The sequence below is a fragment of the Plecotus auritus genome (assembly GCF_963455305.1).
Source record: "Plecotus auritus genome assembly, chromosome: 6".
Taxonomy (NCBI): Eukaryota; Metazoa; Chordata; class Mammalia; order Chiroptera; family Vespertilionidae; genus Plecotus; species Plecotus auritus.
Window position 1 is genome coordinate 135,368,688 of NC_137773.1, and position 18,362 is coordinate 135,387,049.

Here is an 18,362-nt window from a genome sequence, read left to right on the forward strand (position 1 = left end):
ATCATGTTAAAATTCCTCATGTAAACCATCCTGTCCAGCAGTCCTGGTGTATATGCACCCACACCCCGAAATACTTACTGGATCCCAAAGGACACCAGAGACACCCCGACGACCAACATGTCCAGCAAGTTGAAGTAGTTCCGGCAGAAGGCCCCTTTGTGGAGGAAAGCTCCAAAGGTCGTCATCTATGGGCAGAATCTGGGTGAGTGGACTGGTTTTTCTCCCCCGAGGAAGAGAAACCTGGGCTCTTTACAACGCCTGGAGTACAGGCTATCTTTACTAACAAGTGTGCGTTATGAAGCCAGAAATGCAAGCCAACAGGGCTGAGCACCTGAGTAATTTGTTCAAAAATGGAAAAAGGGAAGCTCACTTTGGGGACATATTAAAAGAAGAGAACAATTTAGACTTTATTACAGTAACAACAAATTTCAAACATGAACAACATTGGCATGTCCAGAGAGCCTGTCTCAGGAGAGAGTCCACATGACCATACTTGCTGCTCAGACAACTTGGCTTCCCCACACAATGCAGCTCCAGGAGAGCCTACACTGTTCCCAACCCAGGGGCTGGACAAAGCGCTGGGGCCTGGCCGATGTGGCTCAGTGGTTGAGCTTCTACCCATGAACCAAGAGGTCACTGGTTCAATTCCCGGTCAGGGCACATGCCTGGGTTGCAGGCTTGTGCAGGAGACAGCTGATCAATGTTTCTCTCTCAACAATGTTCCTCTCTCTCCCTCTCTCTAAAATCAATAAAAATATTTTTAAAAAAGTGCTGGGGTCCAGTACTCACTGGCTCTGTCTACACAGAAACCAGTAATTTCCCAGGGAGGCCCCTATCTGCCCCTAACGGTCCTTAGTGGTACACCCACTTTAACCAGCTCTTCCCACTCAGTTCTCTAGGTGGAGAAGGTGTGGCTAGGAAGCGTCACGCGCATCTCACCTAAGTCATCCCACTGCTCTCTAGTCACAGGCCACGAGCACCTGGAGCCCACATCGTGGGTGCTCCAGTGAGGCTCTTACTGGTGATGGGAAAGGAGTTGGGTGAGGAAGTTCCCCAGAATGGAAACAGCAAAACACAAAGAATTCACTGTTTGTACAGTAAATAAATAAATAAATAAATAAATAAAAGAGTGGGGAAGACTAAGATAAGTGTAGGAGAGGAGAGACAGAGTTGGGAACTAATAAAATTGGACCATATGAAATTGCCAACACTCAACCTTTCCTGACTTACAAAAATGGCAATTTCATGCGATAAACCAAATAACCAAAAAGCCTTCCAAATTTACACAAGGCCACCAGAAACCACCATTTCATATGTCGGATGCTTCTTGGCAAATTTCCATTTTCTGAATCCTTGTTTTAGCTTAATACTTTCAAAATGATGAATGACGTGGAAGATTTGTGTCACTGAGGTAAATATACAGAAATCGAAAAACACTATTTTTTTTCTTTTAAATAAACCTGTATTTCATTTGCCCCAAAGCCGGAAAGTAACTATATTCATTTAACAACTAAGACACGTGGAAAATAAAATAACCTCAATTAACCAGGCTAACAGACTAAGTAGAACATTTCCCCATTTGGTTTGAGGAAGAGAAGGGAAATTTTTTTTTTAAAGCAGCTGGGATCAAGCAGAGGTTGGGTGAGTGCCCTTCACCCCACGCCCACCCACTGCCTTGAGCCTCTGTGTTCCTTACCGTGGAGACCACTGTTAGAATCTGCTCACGGACCCGGGCACGGGTCTGACTTAGAACTGACAACCAAATTCACTGGCTTCAAGGCAAGAAAATGATCTAAGATGTTTAGATTTTTAACTAATGTTTACACAGAGGTTAGTTGTTAGTTGGTGTTGCGCTAATGTTTTCATTGCCAAGTAATAATAATAGAAAGAAAATAAATACCCCATTCCCGAGCCATGTTAATTGAGGTTTCATTTTACAGAAGATTTTGTAAAGAGCCCAAGTTCCACAGTAGGCTAACATAAAATACATTTTTTCCCCCGAGATGAACCCACAAAAAAAACCTCAAAATGGTTTAAAGAAAACTGTGGTTAAAATTCCTCATTTCCCAGCTCATCTCCCCACGGGGAGATGATTTGCTCTGACAGTTGTCACAGGAGGCCACGTTATCCAGGATTGCTAGGACCCACACCATTTCGAGAGTTGGGGGCAGGGGGTGCTGGGCTCTCTGCGGTTGGTCTCCAGGCCCCAGGTGGCTCTCACCCTCAGTACACAAACCGCATGCAGCAATGGCACCTGTTAGCTCATGCATGGGCAGTACATTTAGGGCACCCTGGCCAAAAGGTGCTCCTTTTGTTTGTGTAAATGTAAGCCCATCCATTAAAACAGATATAAAATATCTTAACACAAACAGATTCAAGTTATCTTGCAAATCCTGTTGCAAGAAAATAGTGCTGTTACTATTTTTAGGCCACTGGATCATAATTCAGTCAAAGAAACGAGAAGAGATCCATGCCCTTCACGGGATAAATGCATTTCCTCCGACTCTGATGTCAGGAAGGGTGGGAGAAAGTTCACACATAGTGATGTGTCTGTTATCAGTTGACACAGTTCAGAGGATATAAAAAAAGAACAACGCATCATTTCCAATCACTATCATGAAGCCACAGTAAGTCCTACATGCATCAAGGGTTAAAAAGAAAGAGCAAAAACAGGTTGAAGTTTCAGGGGGAAAAATCCTCTGATTAAAAAAAAAAAAAAAAAAAAAGTATAAGCTTGGTCACAGATGACAAGAAAAAAAAAACAGAACACAAAAATAGTCCAAAGCACTTTACGCTGCTTTGTGGTGTGTCACACGCAGGAGCAGGCCCCTTACACACACCCTGCGGAACCTGTTACCTTCAAAACAATCTCAAATGCAAAAGCAGCTGTGAAGACATAGTCTGCATAACCTAGCATCTGGAAAGCAAACAGAGAAGTGAAACTATTATTGCTACAGCTGCGCTAGAGTAGGTGAGGATCAATGAAAAAGCCATTACCTTTAACAGGATTTCAACAGTAAAGATGGCTGTGAAAGCATAGTCAAAGTAACCCAGTATCTGAAAGGCATAACAACGAAATGAGAAAAAGGCACCCAGATAGGCCCCACAGCCATACGCCCACGGGTGGACTCCCACCTGCAGTCGGAGGCCCTCCCAGGATAAGCCTGTCTCTCTGGAGGCAAGTGTAGCGATGCTCACACATGCCCCACCCGGGCCAGTCACTGCTCCTCTGGATGATGGACAAAGAGCACCTGGAAATACTTACCTCCTCAGCCACTCCTGCTCACCCTCCCAAGTCTCACGTCTCAGACAGAGACTCATTTCTAAAAGTACTTTATTAATAACCCTTTCTCATCAAAGCACCACATTGACAAATTACTCGTGGCACCAGGTAAATTAGAGTCTTACACACATCTTGAATTTTTAACTGCATCTTTGGCTGAATGAAATATGTTGCCATCCAGTTGAGCTTTAGATTGGTGGAGAAATGTAAATAATGATTCAAGGGGCATCAAAAGGGGCCAGAAGCTTCCTCAAGTCCCCTCCAATGCCAGCGCATTTCCTCAGGGAAGTAGCCCCCCCCCCCCCGCCCCACCCCACCGCACCCTGATGTGTGGGGCTGGGTAAGCCCTCAGGGAAGTTTTACTCACCACCCTGTTCTGCATTGAGCCCTCTCTCTCCCAACACTGCTTTTTAACCTCGCCCACCCCAAGAACAGATGACCCAGTTACAAATCATCAGTCCAGGCTACTTTGTCAATATTCTTGAAAATACCATCTATTCTCCAACTGGCTTGCCCCTTCTGGGGTCTCTGCCTTTCTCAGAGCCGTGGAGGATGAGAGAGGGGCAGGTGGGCTGCAGCAAAAGGTCTGAAAGCCACTGAAGAAAGGCTGCTCGCGGGGACCTCAGCCACCAGGAGACAGTGGAGACCACCAAGAGAAGCAGCCGTCTCAGCTACTTACTGTCATGACAACTGTGGTCTAAGAACTGAACAGATCAGCTTTGGAAGGGAGTCTGGTAACAACCCAGGTACTCCTTTCATTTAACAGATTAGGATACTGGGGAGGGCACAGGCCACGAAGCCAGTCCTGACATTGTGGAGCACGGAGCGAGGCCTGCGGAATGCTAGCCGAGAGCCACGGGCTCTGCTGCTGAAGTGCGGGGTCCACCCCAGGGAGGCCTTTGCTCTCTGTTACAATAAGGTGAGGACCTCTGCCCCAAAGGCCAGCTCTCCTCAGCTCGAGGTTAAGTTCTCTTCTCAGAGGGTATTCATTATCCAAAGGGCTTCCATTTCTGAATGTATAAACTTTGCATATCTGTGTTTCTGGCCAGGCCATGCAAAGCATTTCACCCACTACAGGCTTCTGCCCCTCCTCCTCATTCCCTCCATGGTCACAGCAGGACTTTACTGCTGACAGCACCTGGGCGGCCAAGAAAAACACTGCTGCCCACGCCTGAGGGTCAGCGCTCTCAGATCCACCCGGCCTCCTTTCTCCTTTTCACTGATAACTCGGCTGAGTTCAAAAGCAAAACAAAACAAAAAGTACTGTAGGATTGCAATTCCATGAGATAAAGTCATCAAATCCACAGACAGAAAGTGGAATGGAGGTGGTCAGGGGCTAGGGAGTGGACGTGGGGAGCTGTCCAATAGTGTCAGTCATACAATGCCCATCACTACGAATACTGTCTGTACACTCAAAATGTGGTTAAAAGGGTAGCCCTCATGTTAAATGTTCTTACCACACAAAACAAACAAACTGCTTTAAAAAGCAATGCACATACACATAGGTACATCTATTTAAAAAGAGTATTCTTGGGGAAAGCAGCAGGGAAATAAACTCATGGGCAAGTAATTACAATAAAAAATGAGACTATGAGGCCCCGATGTAAATTAATTCTCCGTCAGTCTGTGTTCCAGACTAGCTCCGGACCTAGTCTGCCGTGTGATGGTATTTTTCCCGTGGGTCTCATTTTTATCATGGAACCCAACTACACGGGCCTTTGTTCCATTTGCATGTAGAGATTAAGACAAGCTCAGGGCTGTTATCGTTACATCAGCACCAGCACGTGCCTTGGAGGAAAGTTCTTTATCTTCCTGTCAGCATGTGTGTTTATCAGTCTGATAGGCTGGCTTTGCCAGGCTTCAAACCAAGAGTCTGGAAATGGAAAGACCGCATGAGGGTTGGTGGTCACAACCGAAATCCTGGGGCACTGATCTGATGACTGGTCTTAATCCTCAAATCTCTAAACCTCATGAGCAGACACAGGTCCCACACAGGCATGGCAGCGACACCTGACGGCTCACGCCAGCCGCCCTCGCCTGGGAGGGTTTCTGAGTTTCCATCTGAAACTGCGCTGTGGTATCAGGGCCGAGAGGCAGCAGGTCCTGGTTCCAAACCGTCTCACGCTGGGATGTTCAGCAGAACCAGCTGCCTGCTAAGCTGGGACTTCTTAGGCAAGAACTGTCTGGGTACAGTGCTGTCCAGCATACACAGTGCAAGGTGCTACCCCTACGCTATGAAACTGATTGATAGAAAACTTAACTCTCTACTAGTTTTCTTCATAAAACACCTCCTGCCCCACCTTCCTCTCCACAGAACCACTCAACTCCACGTTGCATCACCTCCCTAACTTGTGTTTCTCCCAGTGACCCAGCCAGGTAGCTTCGTGAATGTCTATCCCTGGGGGACAGAAGTCTTCCCCACCAGCCCTAAGAAAGCTCCTGGGCATGCCTCACACCTAGTTTCAATTTTACTTCCCCTCCTGCTGGGTCTTCCACTCGGCAGAGGTATCCAAGCAGGCACGCATGAGAATTAGGCCGTGGGAGGAAAGAGGGACCAGAATATTGGCGGCCAGGAATGAAGAGGAAGAGAAGCGGGGTCCCTGAATATACAAGTTATTTAAAATGAAGTTTAAAGTACACGATTCAGGAAAGGTTTGGTACTTACAAGTGGGAACTGTGAAGTGCCTGCAGGGCAACGTGATGCCTACTCTAGCTTTAAGCCCCTCGGGCCTCCCAGGCTCTGCGGGTGATAGGAGAGGCCAGCGACGACCCAGGAACCCCACCCTCCTGTCCTCGCCCGCTCAGTGGCTTACAGTGTTCCTGAAGGAGTGGCTGCGGATGGGGTCCTCGGCGGCCAGAGACGCGCTGCTCAGCATGATGAAGACGAGGATGAGGTTGGTGAAGACGTGGTGGTTGATGAGCTTGTGGCAGCCCACGCGGATGCTGTGGGGAGAGCCTGCGCATGGACCCTGTCCAGCCAGCACCCCAGCCCCGCATGCCGGCCTGGGTCAGGCAGGGGTGGCTGTCGCTGTGCCGCCCACACCCACCCAGCTGACCATCACCCCTCGAAACCCCTGCACGGCAGACCCTGCGGGCCTGGTTGCGGCTCTGTGTGGGAGCTCACGGACACCATTCAGAGTCCTTCAACATGGGGATTACCACCTGCTAAAGGAGAAGAAACTTAGACTTAAGCATGTGAAAGAACTGTCTTAGGGTTTCCATCCCCGGGCTGACTGTGATGTTTCCTGCTACAACATGAAGCCTGGCACTTGACCAAGAAGGGAGACTGAGATGGGAGCTCATCATCGCAGCAGGTCACAACAAATGGGAGGAGCGATCCCTTTCTCATACTGCAGCAGGGCTGTGCTAACATAGCCTGCAGTGAGGGAGGCTTGGTGAATGCCCTGTTATGTGGGGATTCGGTCATAGGGCTGCATTATTATTATTATTATTATTATTATTATTATTATTATTATTAGAGGCCCAGTGCACGAAATTCGTGCACAGAGGTGTGTGTCCCTCAGACCAGCCTGCACCCTCTCCAAACTGGGACCCCTTGAGGGATGTACAATTGCCCGTTTAGGCCCGATCCTACCGGGATCGGGCCTAAACGGGCAATCGGACATCCCTCTCACAATCCAGAACTGCTGGCTCCCAACTGCTCGCCTGCCTGCCTTCCTGATTGCTCCTAACCACTTCTGCCTGCCAGCCTGATCACCCCCAACCACTCCCCTGCCAGCCTGATTGATGCCTAACTGCTCCCCTGCCAGCCCGATTGCCCCTAACTGCCCTCCCCTACCGGCCTGGTCACCCCTAACTGCCCTCCCCTGCCGGCATGGTTCCCAACTGCCATCCCCTGCAGGCCTGGTCCCCCCTAATGGCCCTCCCCTGCCGACCCAGTCACTCCTAACTGCCCTCCCCTGCCAGCCTCATCGCCCCTAACTTCTCTCCCCTACTGGTCTGGTCCCCCCCCAGTTGCCCTCCCCTGGAGGCCTGGTCCCCCCCAACTGCCTTCCCCTGCAGGCCTGGTCACCCCTAACTTCCCTCCTCTGCAGGCCTTGTCCCCCCCCAACTGCCCTCCCCTGCAGGCCTGGTTCCCCCCCCCCCCCCCGCAACTGCTCTCCCCTGCAGGCTTGGGTCCCCTCCAACTGCCCTTCCCTGCAGGCCCAGTTGCCCCCAACTTCCCTCCTCTGCCGGCCTGGTCACCCCTAACTGCCCTCCCTTGCAGGCCTGATCCTTCCCAACTGCCCTCCCCTGCTGGCCATCTTGTGGCAGCCATCTGGTGTCCACATGGGGGCAACCATCTTTGACCACATGGGGGCAGCCATCTTGTGTGTTGGAGTGACAGTCAATTTGCATATTACTCTTTTATTAGATAGGACTGTTATTATTTGGAGTTGACCCATAATAAGTACTCCTGAGAACGGAAGTGAGAGTTACATCAGCATTCAAGAATCTCACAAGGATCTTAGTGTACCTGCAATAGGGCCCATGAAGCTGGGAGGGCAACGTGTGCCCCCACCTCCATGATGGCTCCACGGCCATCGGAGCTTCCTGCTGCCCCTGACATCTAGGAGCTAGTCAGTGCCTGACTACCCTTCACCCCAATACTTGACTTTAGAATTTAAAGATTTTTTTTTTTTTTTGCCTATAGAACACATGTAGGTTTTCCTTTGGAAAGATTTTTTCACTTTCAAAACTGGAGTCAACTCTATAGGAAAAGTGACTCCTTGCTTCAGATCCTCCCTTTGGGGCTGGTTAAGGTTTAAATGTGCCCTGGATGGCGTGCAAGCCGATAGCAGCCAAGTCTGGGGAAGGCCGCCCAGGGCTGAGAGCAGGTAATCAATCCGTCCTTCAATATATGTAGACAGTGGGCTGTGGGTGTCAGTAACGTCAGGGATGCCCAAACTCTCAACAGTGATGAGTGGAAAAGCTATCATCAAATCTTCAAGTTTCTCAGGACCACAGCTGGCCTTGCTTCCCGCCTGTGTCTCCCGGGGCCTGAGAATCACAGAGTTCTTCTATGACAGCCGGAAACTGCTCCTGCGATTCTAGAACCTTTCCTCCAGAAGTCATATATTCCCTCTGGCATTTCCCTCGGTCCCAGATGACTGGAAACCTAGAACCCAGCTAATACAGAAGCATCTTCCTCTTCCTGTACTTGTGAGCAAGGGCCACGCTCCTGGTGAGCACCTTGTCATGTTAACATGAGTAAGGCCACTTTAAGCAGGATACCACAGAGCTGAATCGACTAGCTCAACCTATAAGATATCACTGAGCAATATTATTTATTGCCAGAAAACTCAACAGGGAAAAGTGATCAGCTAGACTAGATCTCAGGATGAAGATGCTGGGCAGAAGTCGATGACAAAATTCCCGTCCTCCCAAAGCATCCTAACAGAAGACCCAGCTGTGAAGAAAGGGTCCTTTGGATGGAGAACACGTGACAGGTGACCACCCAGGGGCCAGAGCCGTGGGCTCTGAAGGAGGAGCAGCTATTTCACCACTACCGAGCCCAGTGCAGAGGTGAAGGGGAGGAGAATCTGGACTAGGCTCCTCCCAGCCCTGGCCACACCTCTGCACCCCCTACATCCAGGAAAGCAAGGCTAGGAAGAGATGAGCAGAGGACAAAGGCTGGGGCTGGGGAGAGGTTGGAGCCTGGGCGGTGGGCTCCCATGTTCAGGTGCAGAAAGGAGTCGCCCTGTCCCCAGCCACCCTCCCCATCACGCAACCTGGAAGGTCACAGGGATGTGACTGGAGAGGGGGTACTTACGGGTTGGTCTTGCTAAGAATGAAGAAAGCACTCCCTTCAGGAATGGGGACGATTTTCTCTTTCATGTTCAACTCTGAGATTCTGCGAGGACGGGGGCCAGCCGGGACCTCAGGTTCATCCTCCTCCTCCTCCTCCTCTTCCTCTTCCCCTACTTTAAACGGGACATTTTTTTTATAGGCATGAAACAAAGGCTGAATTCGGGTTTTAATCATTCTCAATGTCACATGGACATTTAACTTAAACTTTAACAACATCTATCAGCTTACAAGAATCAAAACCCTTTAGAATATGGGCTATGTGTGTGTCAGGGGTGAGGCAGGGACTGCCTGCATGTGAGTGTGTGTAGTTGTGGGGATGAGGTGCCCAGCAGTTGAAGATCTGAGCGCAGGTAAGAGGTGGCAACAATGTGATTCTCATAGCCATCCCCCAGCACCCAGCTGTGTCCCCAGTGACCTCCTTGCTCAGCTTCGGCCCAAAACATTGTGTGGGACTTCAAGTCACACATGATTGAGTCCCCCAAGCTCCTCTACTGCCACAGTCCCTCCTACATCAGCCAATAAAGGCACCGGTCAAATGTGAAAGTGTCAGGCGAATTGTAATAATTGGTTGTCCCTAAAGAGATCTCCCAGCAAAGGCTGGGGTTATCCTTATCCACCTATACTTTCTCTCCCACCACCTGGAATGTGGGTTATGTAAGCTGCCTGTGACCCAGAGAAAAAGCAGGGGACTGGACTCATGGCATCGGTGACCTCAGCAGCCCAGTGTGCACCCAGCTGCACAGATGCAGCTGCTGGTCAAAGAGCGGTGGCAAAGCCCGCCACCATACCTGGCACATCGCAGGGTGGGTAGGGGTCCTTGTCCTCATCCTCTTCTTGGTACTGATCAATTGTGACCTAGGATGATAGAGAGATCTTGGGAGGAGGGGAGATTCTGATTTAAATGCTCTGAGGGCCACAGTGAGGACTCAACCCTGCCACTCAGCACGGGGCAGAGGAGTCCCTTCAGAGGGTGACGGTTGAGTGTGCAAGGGCAGCAGATGCCCAGGCAAACCCTGCTGGAGACTGAGGTCTGAGGGCAGATGAGGCGACACCCCTCCCAGCTGTGGTCACAGCGCCCAGCAGCCTCACATACTGACAGTGAGTGCTATGCAGCTAGGCAACTTGTTGGTCTTGTTCAGTCTCAATCCTCAGTTTCTGACACATGGTAACTGTACAAAAAGTATTTACTGATTCAATGAACAAACAACCAAGTGAATGAAAAGCCCAGAGCTGTCATCCGTGGGGTTTCACAGGAGAGGCCAGAGCAACAAACCCTCGCCCTGCAGTCTCCTCGGGCAGATATCCATTCATAGCCCTGGATTTCAATCCCCACTGAGAAGACTCTAACAGGTCAGGTCTGAGTGCACAAGCCCAATAAAGAAAAACAAGTGGTCAGACCAGTCAAATATTTAACACACTGGTTCTCTGGTAAAATACTGACTAATAACCAGTGAAGTGCCTAAATTCACTCAGAACCCCCGGAAGCCAGCATGTACAAGAGTGTGCCATACTCACCCAAATATCACACAGCACACTCTCATGGTGAAAAGTGCACAATTACGGTGAATCATTTTGAAACAGAAAGGGGGGAAGCGTTTCAGATCATGTACCTTGTTGTCACTGTTGGCTATCTGATTGACTTCCGGTTTGTGGTTCTTTTTATTTTCCAAGCTTTCTTTTCTACAGAGGAGAGGACAGAACCCAAGAAACCAAGTAACTATGTTGCTGCCAATAAACGCTCATCAGGGCTCTGCATCAGCAATGGCCCAGTGAGGGCAGCATTTCATTGGAAACACCCCTACCCGCCAAAACACAGCACAACCCACACTCAGAGCTTCCTGTTCATTCAGGGCACTGGATTTCATTTCACGGGTCGTCTTATTAGAATTCTCATCCAAAAGTGAATCAGCATTGAATGCATCATTTATTTTATTGCGCCAAAATTAACTGCAGTGATTCGTTAGGCACAGGGATGTGTGACTCCCACTCCCAGCTCTAAGGGAAGGCAAGCCAAAGCCCGGGCTCTGCCCCAGATTCCAGCCTTTTGGGCCGGCCCCACGTGGCCATCCACGATCACCACCAACCAGCAACGTGGAGCAGCTGCGAAGTCTGTGTGGCTCGGCCAGGCCTCACCTGCAGCTGGTTCCCCAGCAGCACCTTAAGTGAAAACAGGGTTACCTGGCAATCTTTTTCCTTTCCTTTTCTTCAGCTTCCTCTTTCTGAGCAGTATTCAAACTTTCAGCATCAGCCAAATTGTCTACAGCGATGGCCAAGAAGACATTCAGTAGAATATCTAATTTGAACATTTTAAGGGTATAACACCTTTCTGATGCATGGTCAATAATAGAAACGTCACACCCCCCTGTGCACTCCAGGAGGCTGGTAACAGGGGACTGTCCCCTAGTGCCATGTTCACTTGTAAAGCCAGAGGACCAGAGCTGTGTGTTTTTGTTGTTGTTTTCTTTTATAAACTAGAAAACTGGATTTGATAGTCTGGATAGAAGCAAAATTAAGATTCACCAAACTGAGTGAAAACCTACAAACATCAACATTTCCTTTCATGCGTGTGCATATGTGTGCTTGCACATGCACGTGTGTGCCTCTACACACCTAGGTATCTACAGCTATGAGACACATTGCATAAGACAATCTATAACATAAACATAGAGGGTCTTTTTCACTTTGCAATTTTGCTTTATGCATTTTGTTTTGTTTCATTTAGAATACACACACCCATAACGCATATATATATTTTGGGCATGTTTTCCAAAATAGATCCCTTTAAAGACAACACATTATGCAAATGATGATCCCACTGCACAAGGCAGTCTGAGCCTTTCTCATTGGAAACGGCCTCCAGAGTGTGCAGACACCTCATTCATTCATTTACTGCACGTCCACTGACCACCGCACGCCCGACTCACTGCCACATGTGCTGGACTATCCTTTTGAATTGGCCCATCGTGACTAAACCTTTGACAACTGTGGTTGAATTTTATTTTTTTTTCAAATAGTAAAAAGTTAGGTATTTGAACAAGTTAAAAGGTTTTTGGCTTTTACTATAATGTATGTGTGGTTTCCATAAACAATTAAAAAAAATTCAGAAGAAGGCTTCCAAATCAGAAGATGCTTGTTTCTTATTTGCTAGCCAGTAAGTATGTTTTTGAGAAGCAGGAGATGAGAGGGCAGGAAGTGAAGGCGGCTCCCTTCCCTGACTAAGCATCTCAGGCTGAGCACAGACAGGAGCCTCTGCAGGCGGGAGCCCGGGACCTGAGACGGGAGCAGCACACACTGCTCACGTGCCCTGTGCAGGCTGAGGTCTCAGGTGGGCGCCGACCATGCAAACATAACCTAACAGGGACCGATGATGAGACAGCTTCCAGGGGATTTCGTGCTTGACTGATGGAGTCGAGTCGTTCAAGAAGGCAGGAACGGGAGTGAATTATATTAAGACTTCGAACCGCCTTCGAGATGCTAGGCTATTTTTTACACAGAGCCTCTGGGAGCCTGAGGTGGCATTCATATGTGTGTACAACAGCTCTTCCACCAAGCATTTATTGAGGGGCTCTGCAAGCCAGGTCTTATGCTAGGCAGGGAGGATGGAGAGATAAAGCAGACACAAGCAAAGGTGATGGGGTCATGAAGGTTCCAATCGAGGTAAAGAGAGACCTGAGTTTCCAGAAGCCTAGGGCTAGAGAGTACCTCTTGGCAGGGAGAAGGAATAAACAAGTTGGAGAAGTTACACAGCATGATACAGCAACGAGCCAATGGATATTTGACTTTCAAAGATGTACAGGTCAGCAAAGTGAAGTCAGGTTCAGGGGAGCTTAGTTCAGCCACTGAAGGTGGGTCCCCATCAGTTATGAGGGGTCTTAAGAAGATATAACTATGCCCAGCCTCCCAAGGATGATGGCATGGAGAGCCACCTGGCTTTGCCCTGAGCTATCCCATGGGACCTGCATAGGAAATGCGACACCTCGAGGGGCGACCACTGCTGCAGCCCAGGCACTGTCACGGGCTCCTTCCCCCGAGCCTGCTCTCACCCTGCAAGGCCTCACTGGGACCCTGCCTCTCCTCTGCTGACCCAGCAACGGTGAAGGAGAGCAGATAGAACAGGGTAAGGGCATTCACCTCCCCATCACAACGGCCACCGCACCACCATGGGGAGAGTCAGAGGGAGAAACCAAACAAGAGGGGGCAACAGCAACACCCTGGTCAGCTCAAGGATACAGTTCCCACAAATGAAGAGGATGATGAAGTAGATGCAGACGATCATCCCCGAAGATGACGGGCCCCCGTACGCCATGATGCCATCATACATCACAGCATTCCAGTCTTCACCTGTCAGAATCTAAGAAGCCAAAACTTGGATCAGCCGGTGGACCCACAATTCCCAGGGGTCTCCAGAGCTCCGTGGTGGCTGCCTAGATCTGGTTTACACTGCCTTTCACAGTCCTGTCTGCACTGAACAAATCCATCTGCTATCCCGCAGAGTTTACAAAACATTATTTTTAATTACACCAATAGATGCATTAATCGTTCTAGTGAAAATAACATTACGTATAAGACTTATGTACCCCAGCCCAGAGAGCATGCTATTGGGGTGTCTCTCTCCAGGACCTTTACTTGTGGATTTAAACTCATATGCACACTCAGAGGAAATGGGCAGTTGGGATCTTCTCTGATTTATTAGACATAAAGGGTATCATATACTATATGAATTTTCTGTAATTTGCCTTACCCCCCTCCCGCCCCCCTCAACAGTATACTCTGGAGACACTCTTGTGTTAATAGCTTCATTTCATTCTTTAAAAAAAAATTTTTTTAAATCCTCACCCAAGGATATGTTTTTATTGATGTTAGAGAGAAAGGAAGGGAAAGAGAGAAAGAAACATTGATGTGAGAGAGAAATATTGTTTGGTTGCCTCCCACATATGCCCCAACTGGGGACTGAACCCACAAACCTGGATATGTGCCCTGACCATCTCTCTCTCTCTCTCTCTCTCTCTCTCTCTCTCTCTCTCTCTCTTCAGAAAAGGACAGTGACTTTCCAGGGTCACAGAGCTGAGCACTGGGAGAGCTGCTCCTCCCGCCAGCCCCACGGCCTCTCCAGCGGGGCCCGGAGCTCCCAGACATGCATGTGAAAAGCCACAAGGGCAGATGGGACTGTTAAATTTATCGACCAGGCTCTGTCCAAGGAAGGGCTTCAGCTCACAACATAGGAAGATGAAGAGGAGTTTAGAGCAACTCGGCTTCGAGCCAGGAGGGCTGGCGAGGCTGTGGCTGCCTCACACTGTCCCCTGCTCCTCAGCCTCGTTGCTTGCGGGGGCCCCAACCACACAGACACCCTCAGAGGCCATGTGTCCTTATTACATCACATGAGGGAAGACAGAAAAGGGGCAGAAGGCTGCCACAACTCTTCTATTACCCTGATTCCTCTGACTACACCACAACACTAGGGCTTTGGAAGTCACTTCTTTGCATAAATCTGTTATAGCCAGAATTACAAAACTTGCCCTCAATCAAAAATTAGCACAGAACCAGAAAAGAGCCGATCTCACAGACACCCCAGGGCCTGTGGTCTTGCAAAAACATTAAATCACATCCCATAGAGAGCAGGATTGAGATGCAAAAGCGATTGCTTAAATGGAACAAAATGTATCAGAGCATCCATCACTGGGGTGGAGACTACTAATGAAAACAGAACCATTCTGTCTTACTGAGTCCACAGACAAGGAGGCACCTCATAACGGGCTTCGCAGGGAGGGGCAGCGGTGGGGGGCGGGGGGGGGGGCTCACCTGGAACACTGTGAGAAGCGCCTGAGGGAAATTGTCAAAGGTGCTCCGCTTGGTCTGCGACTCGTCGAAATTAAACTTGCCTCCAAACAGCTGCATCCCAAGCAAGGAGAAGATGATGATGAAGAGGAAGAGCAGGAGCAACAGCGAAGCGATGGACTTCATGGAGTTTAACAAGGATGCCACCAAGTTGCTCAGGGATGTCCAGTGCCTACAAGTCAAGGTGAGGGTGTGAGCCCAGAATGCAGAACGTCACCTGACAGGATGCGGCTTGTCGCCACCTGGCATGCAGAATACACCCGCAGCGAGATGCCAACGTCCTCACCTGGTCACTTTGAAAATCCGTAAGAGGCGCACACAGCGGAACACAGAGATGCCCAGGGGAGACATGATTTCCAGCTCCACCAAGATGGTCTCCGTAATGCCCCCACACACCACGAAGCAATCAAAGCGATTAAAGAGGGAGACGAAATACGCCTGCAGACCCAGGCTGTACATCTTCACCAGCATCTCACAGGTGAACAGAGCCAGGAGGACTTTGTTCGCGATATCTGGAAAGACAAAGGGGCGGGTGCCCTTGGGATCTCTTTGTGGGGTGCCTCCGACTCCTCTGCGCGCCCCCCCGCCCGGTCCCTCCTGTTAATGCCCCCGTCTCTGCTACTGCCTCCACTGCAGAGACGTGGCACTAACATCGATGGTCTGTTTGTCTGCCAGGTTCCAGTCCTGCTGCCACCACTACCTAGATGTGTGACTCCAGAGAGGGTCCTTGGTCTCTCTGGGCCTCAGTCTCACTGACTATGCAATGGGGAGGGGCAGTTCTCCATACAACCTCTGATGCTTCTGAGCCCTTGGAGCCTATGATTCTCCCTTCAGTCCAGCATATTGTATTTCCTGCTCCTATCAGTCACAAAAGCTCTTGGTCTTGCTTACAGCACCACGATAGAAGCAGCAGTTGCTTATCAAGGTCATTTCTAACAGCAGAAAATACCTCCTGGCAGGCTGGAGAGTTGGATGGAAACAGATTTAACTTGATATAAGACAGGCCTTCTCGATGGCTCAAAACTGCCACACTTAGAATGGACTGTCTCTGGGGATGAACTCCCACACCACATGGCTGGGCCGTTCAGGGTGGGGGAACCATCACCACTTGCCCAGAATACCAGAAGGGAAAATAAAGCTTCCCTTTAGTGAGGGCAGGGGGCGGGGGCGTGGCGGGGAGGGAGGGGCTCGCTCCCCCACTGGCAGATTCCTCATCCTAGGTTGTAACAGGGTGAAGATGATGACATGCCTGGCGCTCATCACCTGCACCTCCACGCCAGGTGCACCCTGTGTTTGGACGGTTCTACATTCTTCCCATGAGTGCACGTTGAAATGTTCCCACACCTATCACACACCGAGCAGGTAGGACTAACGTGCATGGACAGCCTCAGGACTCCCTCATTCAGAACAAAAAGAGAAGAACTTCTGCTTGTACCTTGGACCTGCGTCAGCCAGTCAGGCTGGTTGTAGTGCTCGGAGGAAATGGTTAAGGTGTTGAGAAACACCAGGACAATAACCAGCCAGTAAAACGTGACAGACTTCACGGCGGCCCTACATCTTCTGCGACTGAATCGGTTCCAGCGACGCCAGCGGCGGCTGCAAGAGAAGCAGATGTTACTCCCTGAATGACAGATCTGGCACTGAGTGTCCAATAAACATCACTGAGAAATCATCTGTCTCCCACGCTGGGGGTCCAGATTGGGGTGGGGGTGCAGGAAGGAAAGACAGAACAAATGGCATAGAAAGGAACAGACCTCACAATACAAATTATGTTGATCTTCAAATACAACTTCTTAAAAATATTATATCTTCAGTTGATCATGCTATCAGTTTCCTTCCTATGGCTTTACATAACTCCATAAGCCGTCCTACACAGTCCTCAAGCCAGTTAGAAAATCTAGATAGTCATAGGTCTGTGTGCAAATGCAAAACGGAGCTAGCACACACATGCAGTGCACATCCCCACCATATGGCGAGGGATCTGTTGGTGCAGAGAGCCATTTAGCTTATCATTACATCTCTCACAGCATCTCAATCATCATACAAAATTGATCAGGCAACGAAGTGCTCCAAAACCACAGCTTTCCTTTTAGAGAAACTTTCCATCCTTTCTTAACCCTGGAAGGTTTCTCTGGGGCCTGGCAGGGCTGTCAGCGCTGAGTAGGACATGAGTCTTCAGACTGAGTCATCAGGTGCCCTTTCTAACTAGTGATGCTCAAAATATACCTTCAGGAGAAGAGCCAATATTGAATCATGTTTTCGTACAAATAAAATGAGCCGAGCCCAACAGACAAGTAGCATGTCCTTTACTGACTTTCAGTTCTGGTTTGTAATCAGGGGAGGTATTTCCTCCGTTATGCTGTCTCCCCATGGAAAACACTCTCTGCCTCAGGATGGCTTGGTGAAGTGGGCTGTGCCCAGGGGGCTGAGTCAGAGGACTCTCTGGGCTGTGTCCAAGCTGCAGGTGGCTGACTCAGCTGTGCTCTGTTAAAAACACTGAAACCAAGGGGCCAGGCAGAGAGAGATCTGTGCTAACTCTTCAGCAAGACTGGGAACAAATAAGGTGCATTTTGTTACTGCTCTTGCTGTGTGGTTTCCAATGGCAAGAGCAGCTGGAAACACGAGGACCAGCTAAGAAAAATTCTGCAGGGGACACTAAGGACTGTCCCTGGGGCGAGATGCTCGGTGGTACGCAATTCAGTCCACACAAGCAAGGTGCGCACTAGTCTAAATAGGACCCGGCCTCGGTGGGTCTGTGTTGCAGGGACAAGTCATAGGTGTCTCCCAAATCCAGGGATGTGATCGTCACATCCTCGAAACCCTGCAGCACTCCCTGTCTTGCTCCTCACTGGGTGCTGAGTGCCCAGGCTCCGGGCCAGGCACTGGGCATATGGAGATGAGGAAGACACAGCTCCGTGGCCCCTGTCCTTGTAAGTACGCAGAGTTACAGACTATAAATCCACAGCAAGAGCTATTCCCGAGGTACCAGGTACAGAAGCAAAGAGAAGGGAGCTGCAAATGCTCTTTTTTAAAAATTTTTTATCCCAAGGTATTTTTTCTACTGACTCTTAAAGAGAGTGGAAGTGAGGGAGGAGGGGGAGAGAGAGGCATTGATTGGCTGCCTCCTGAACGCACCCAACCAAGTCTGGGAATCAAACCCGAGACCCTTCTGTCTGTGAGCCTACGCTCTACCCACTGAGCAACTGGCCAGGGCTGCAAATGCTTTGTAAGAGTCAGGACAGTCTTCGCTAGAAAACTGAGATTCCCCTCTCCACGGCTGAGTAGGAGTGCGCCAGGGGGCAGAGGGAAGGGCACTCCACTCAGAGGAAACTGCAGGACCAAAGGGACTCAGGTAAGAAGAAACAGCGTGTGCGGTATATTTGAAAACTGAGAGCAGTGGGGAGCAAAAAGGATCAAAAGATGTCAGATGCTG

The 18,362-nt window shown here is 49.6% G+C and overlaps 1 protein-coding gene across 3 annotated transcripts in view; it reads right to left on the reverse strand.

Annotated features, from left to right (window-relative positions):
* Positions 1–18,362, reverse strand: part of CACNA1D (calcium voltage-gated channel subunit alpha1 D) — a 311,586-nt gene that overhangs the window by 67,267 nt on the left and 225,957 nt on the right. For all 3 annotated transcript variants that reach the window (XM_080675937.1, XM_080675938.1, XM_080675936.1), the window contains 11 exons: positions 16,365–16,525; positions 15,216–15,441; positions 14,894–15,101; positions 13,325–13,445; positions 11,273–11,387; positions 10,705–10,774; positions 9,883–9,949; positions 9,057–9,207; positions 6,097–6,226; positions 2,998–3,057; positions 79–185 (listed from right to left, as the gene is read on the reverse strand). In XM_080675937.1, the coding sequence (XP_080532063.1) occupies positions 79–185; positions 2,998–3,057; positions 6,097–6,226; positions 9,057–9,207; positions 9,883–9,949; positions 10,705–10,774; positions 11,273–11,387; positions 13,325–13,445; positions 14,894–15,101; positions 15,216–15,441; positions 16,365–16,525 (1,416 nt within the window). The remainder of the gene's footprint in view (positions 1–78; positions 186–2,997; positions 3,058–6,096; positions 6,227–9,056; positions 9,208–9,882; positions 9,950–10,704; positions 10,775–11,272; positions 11,388–13,324; positions 13,446–14,893; positions 15,102–15,215; positions 15,442–16,364; positions 16,526–18,362) is intronic.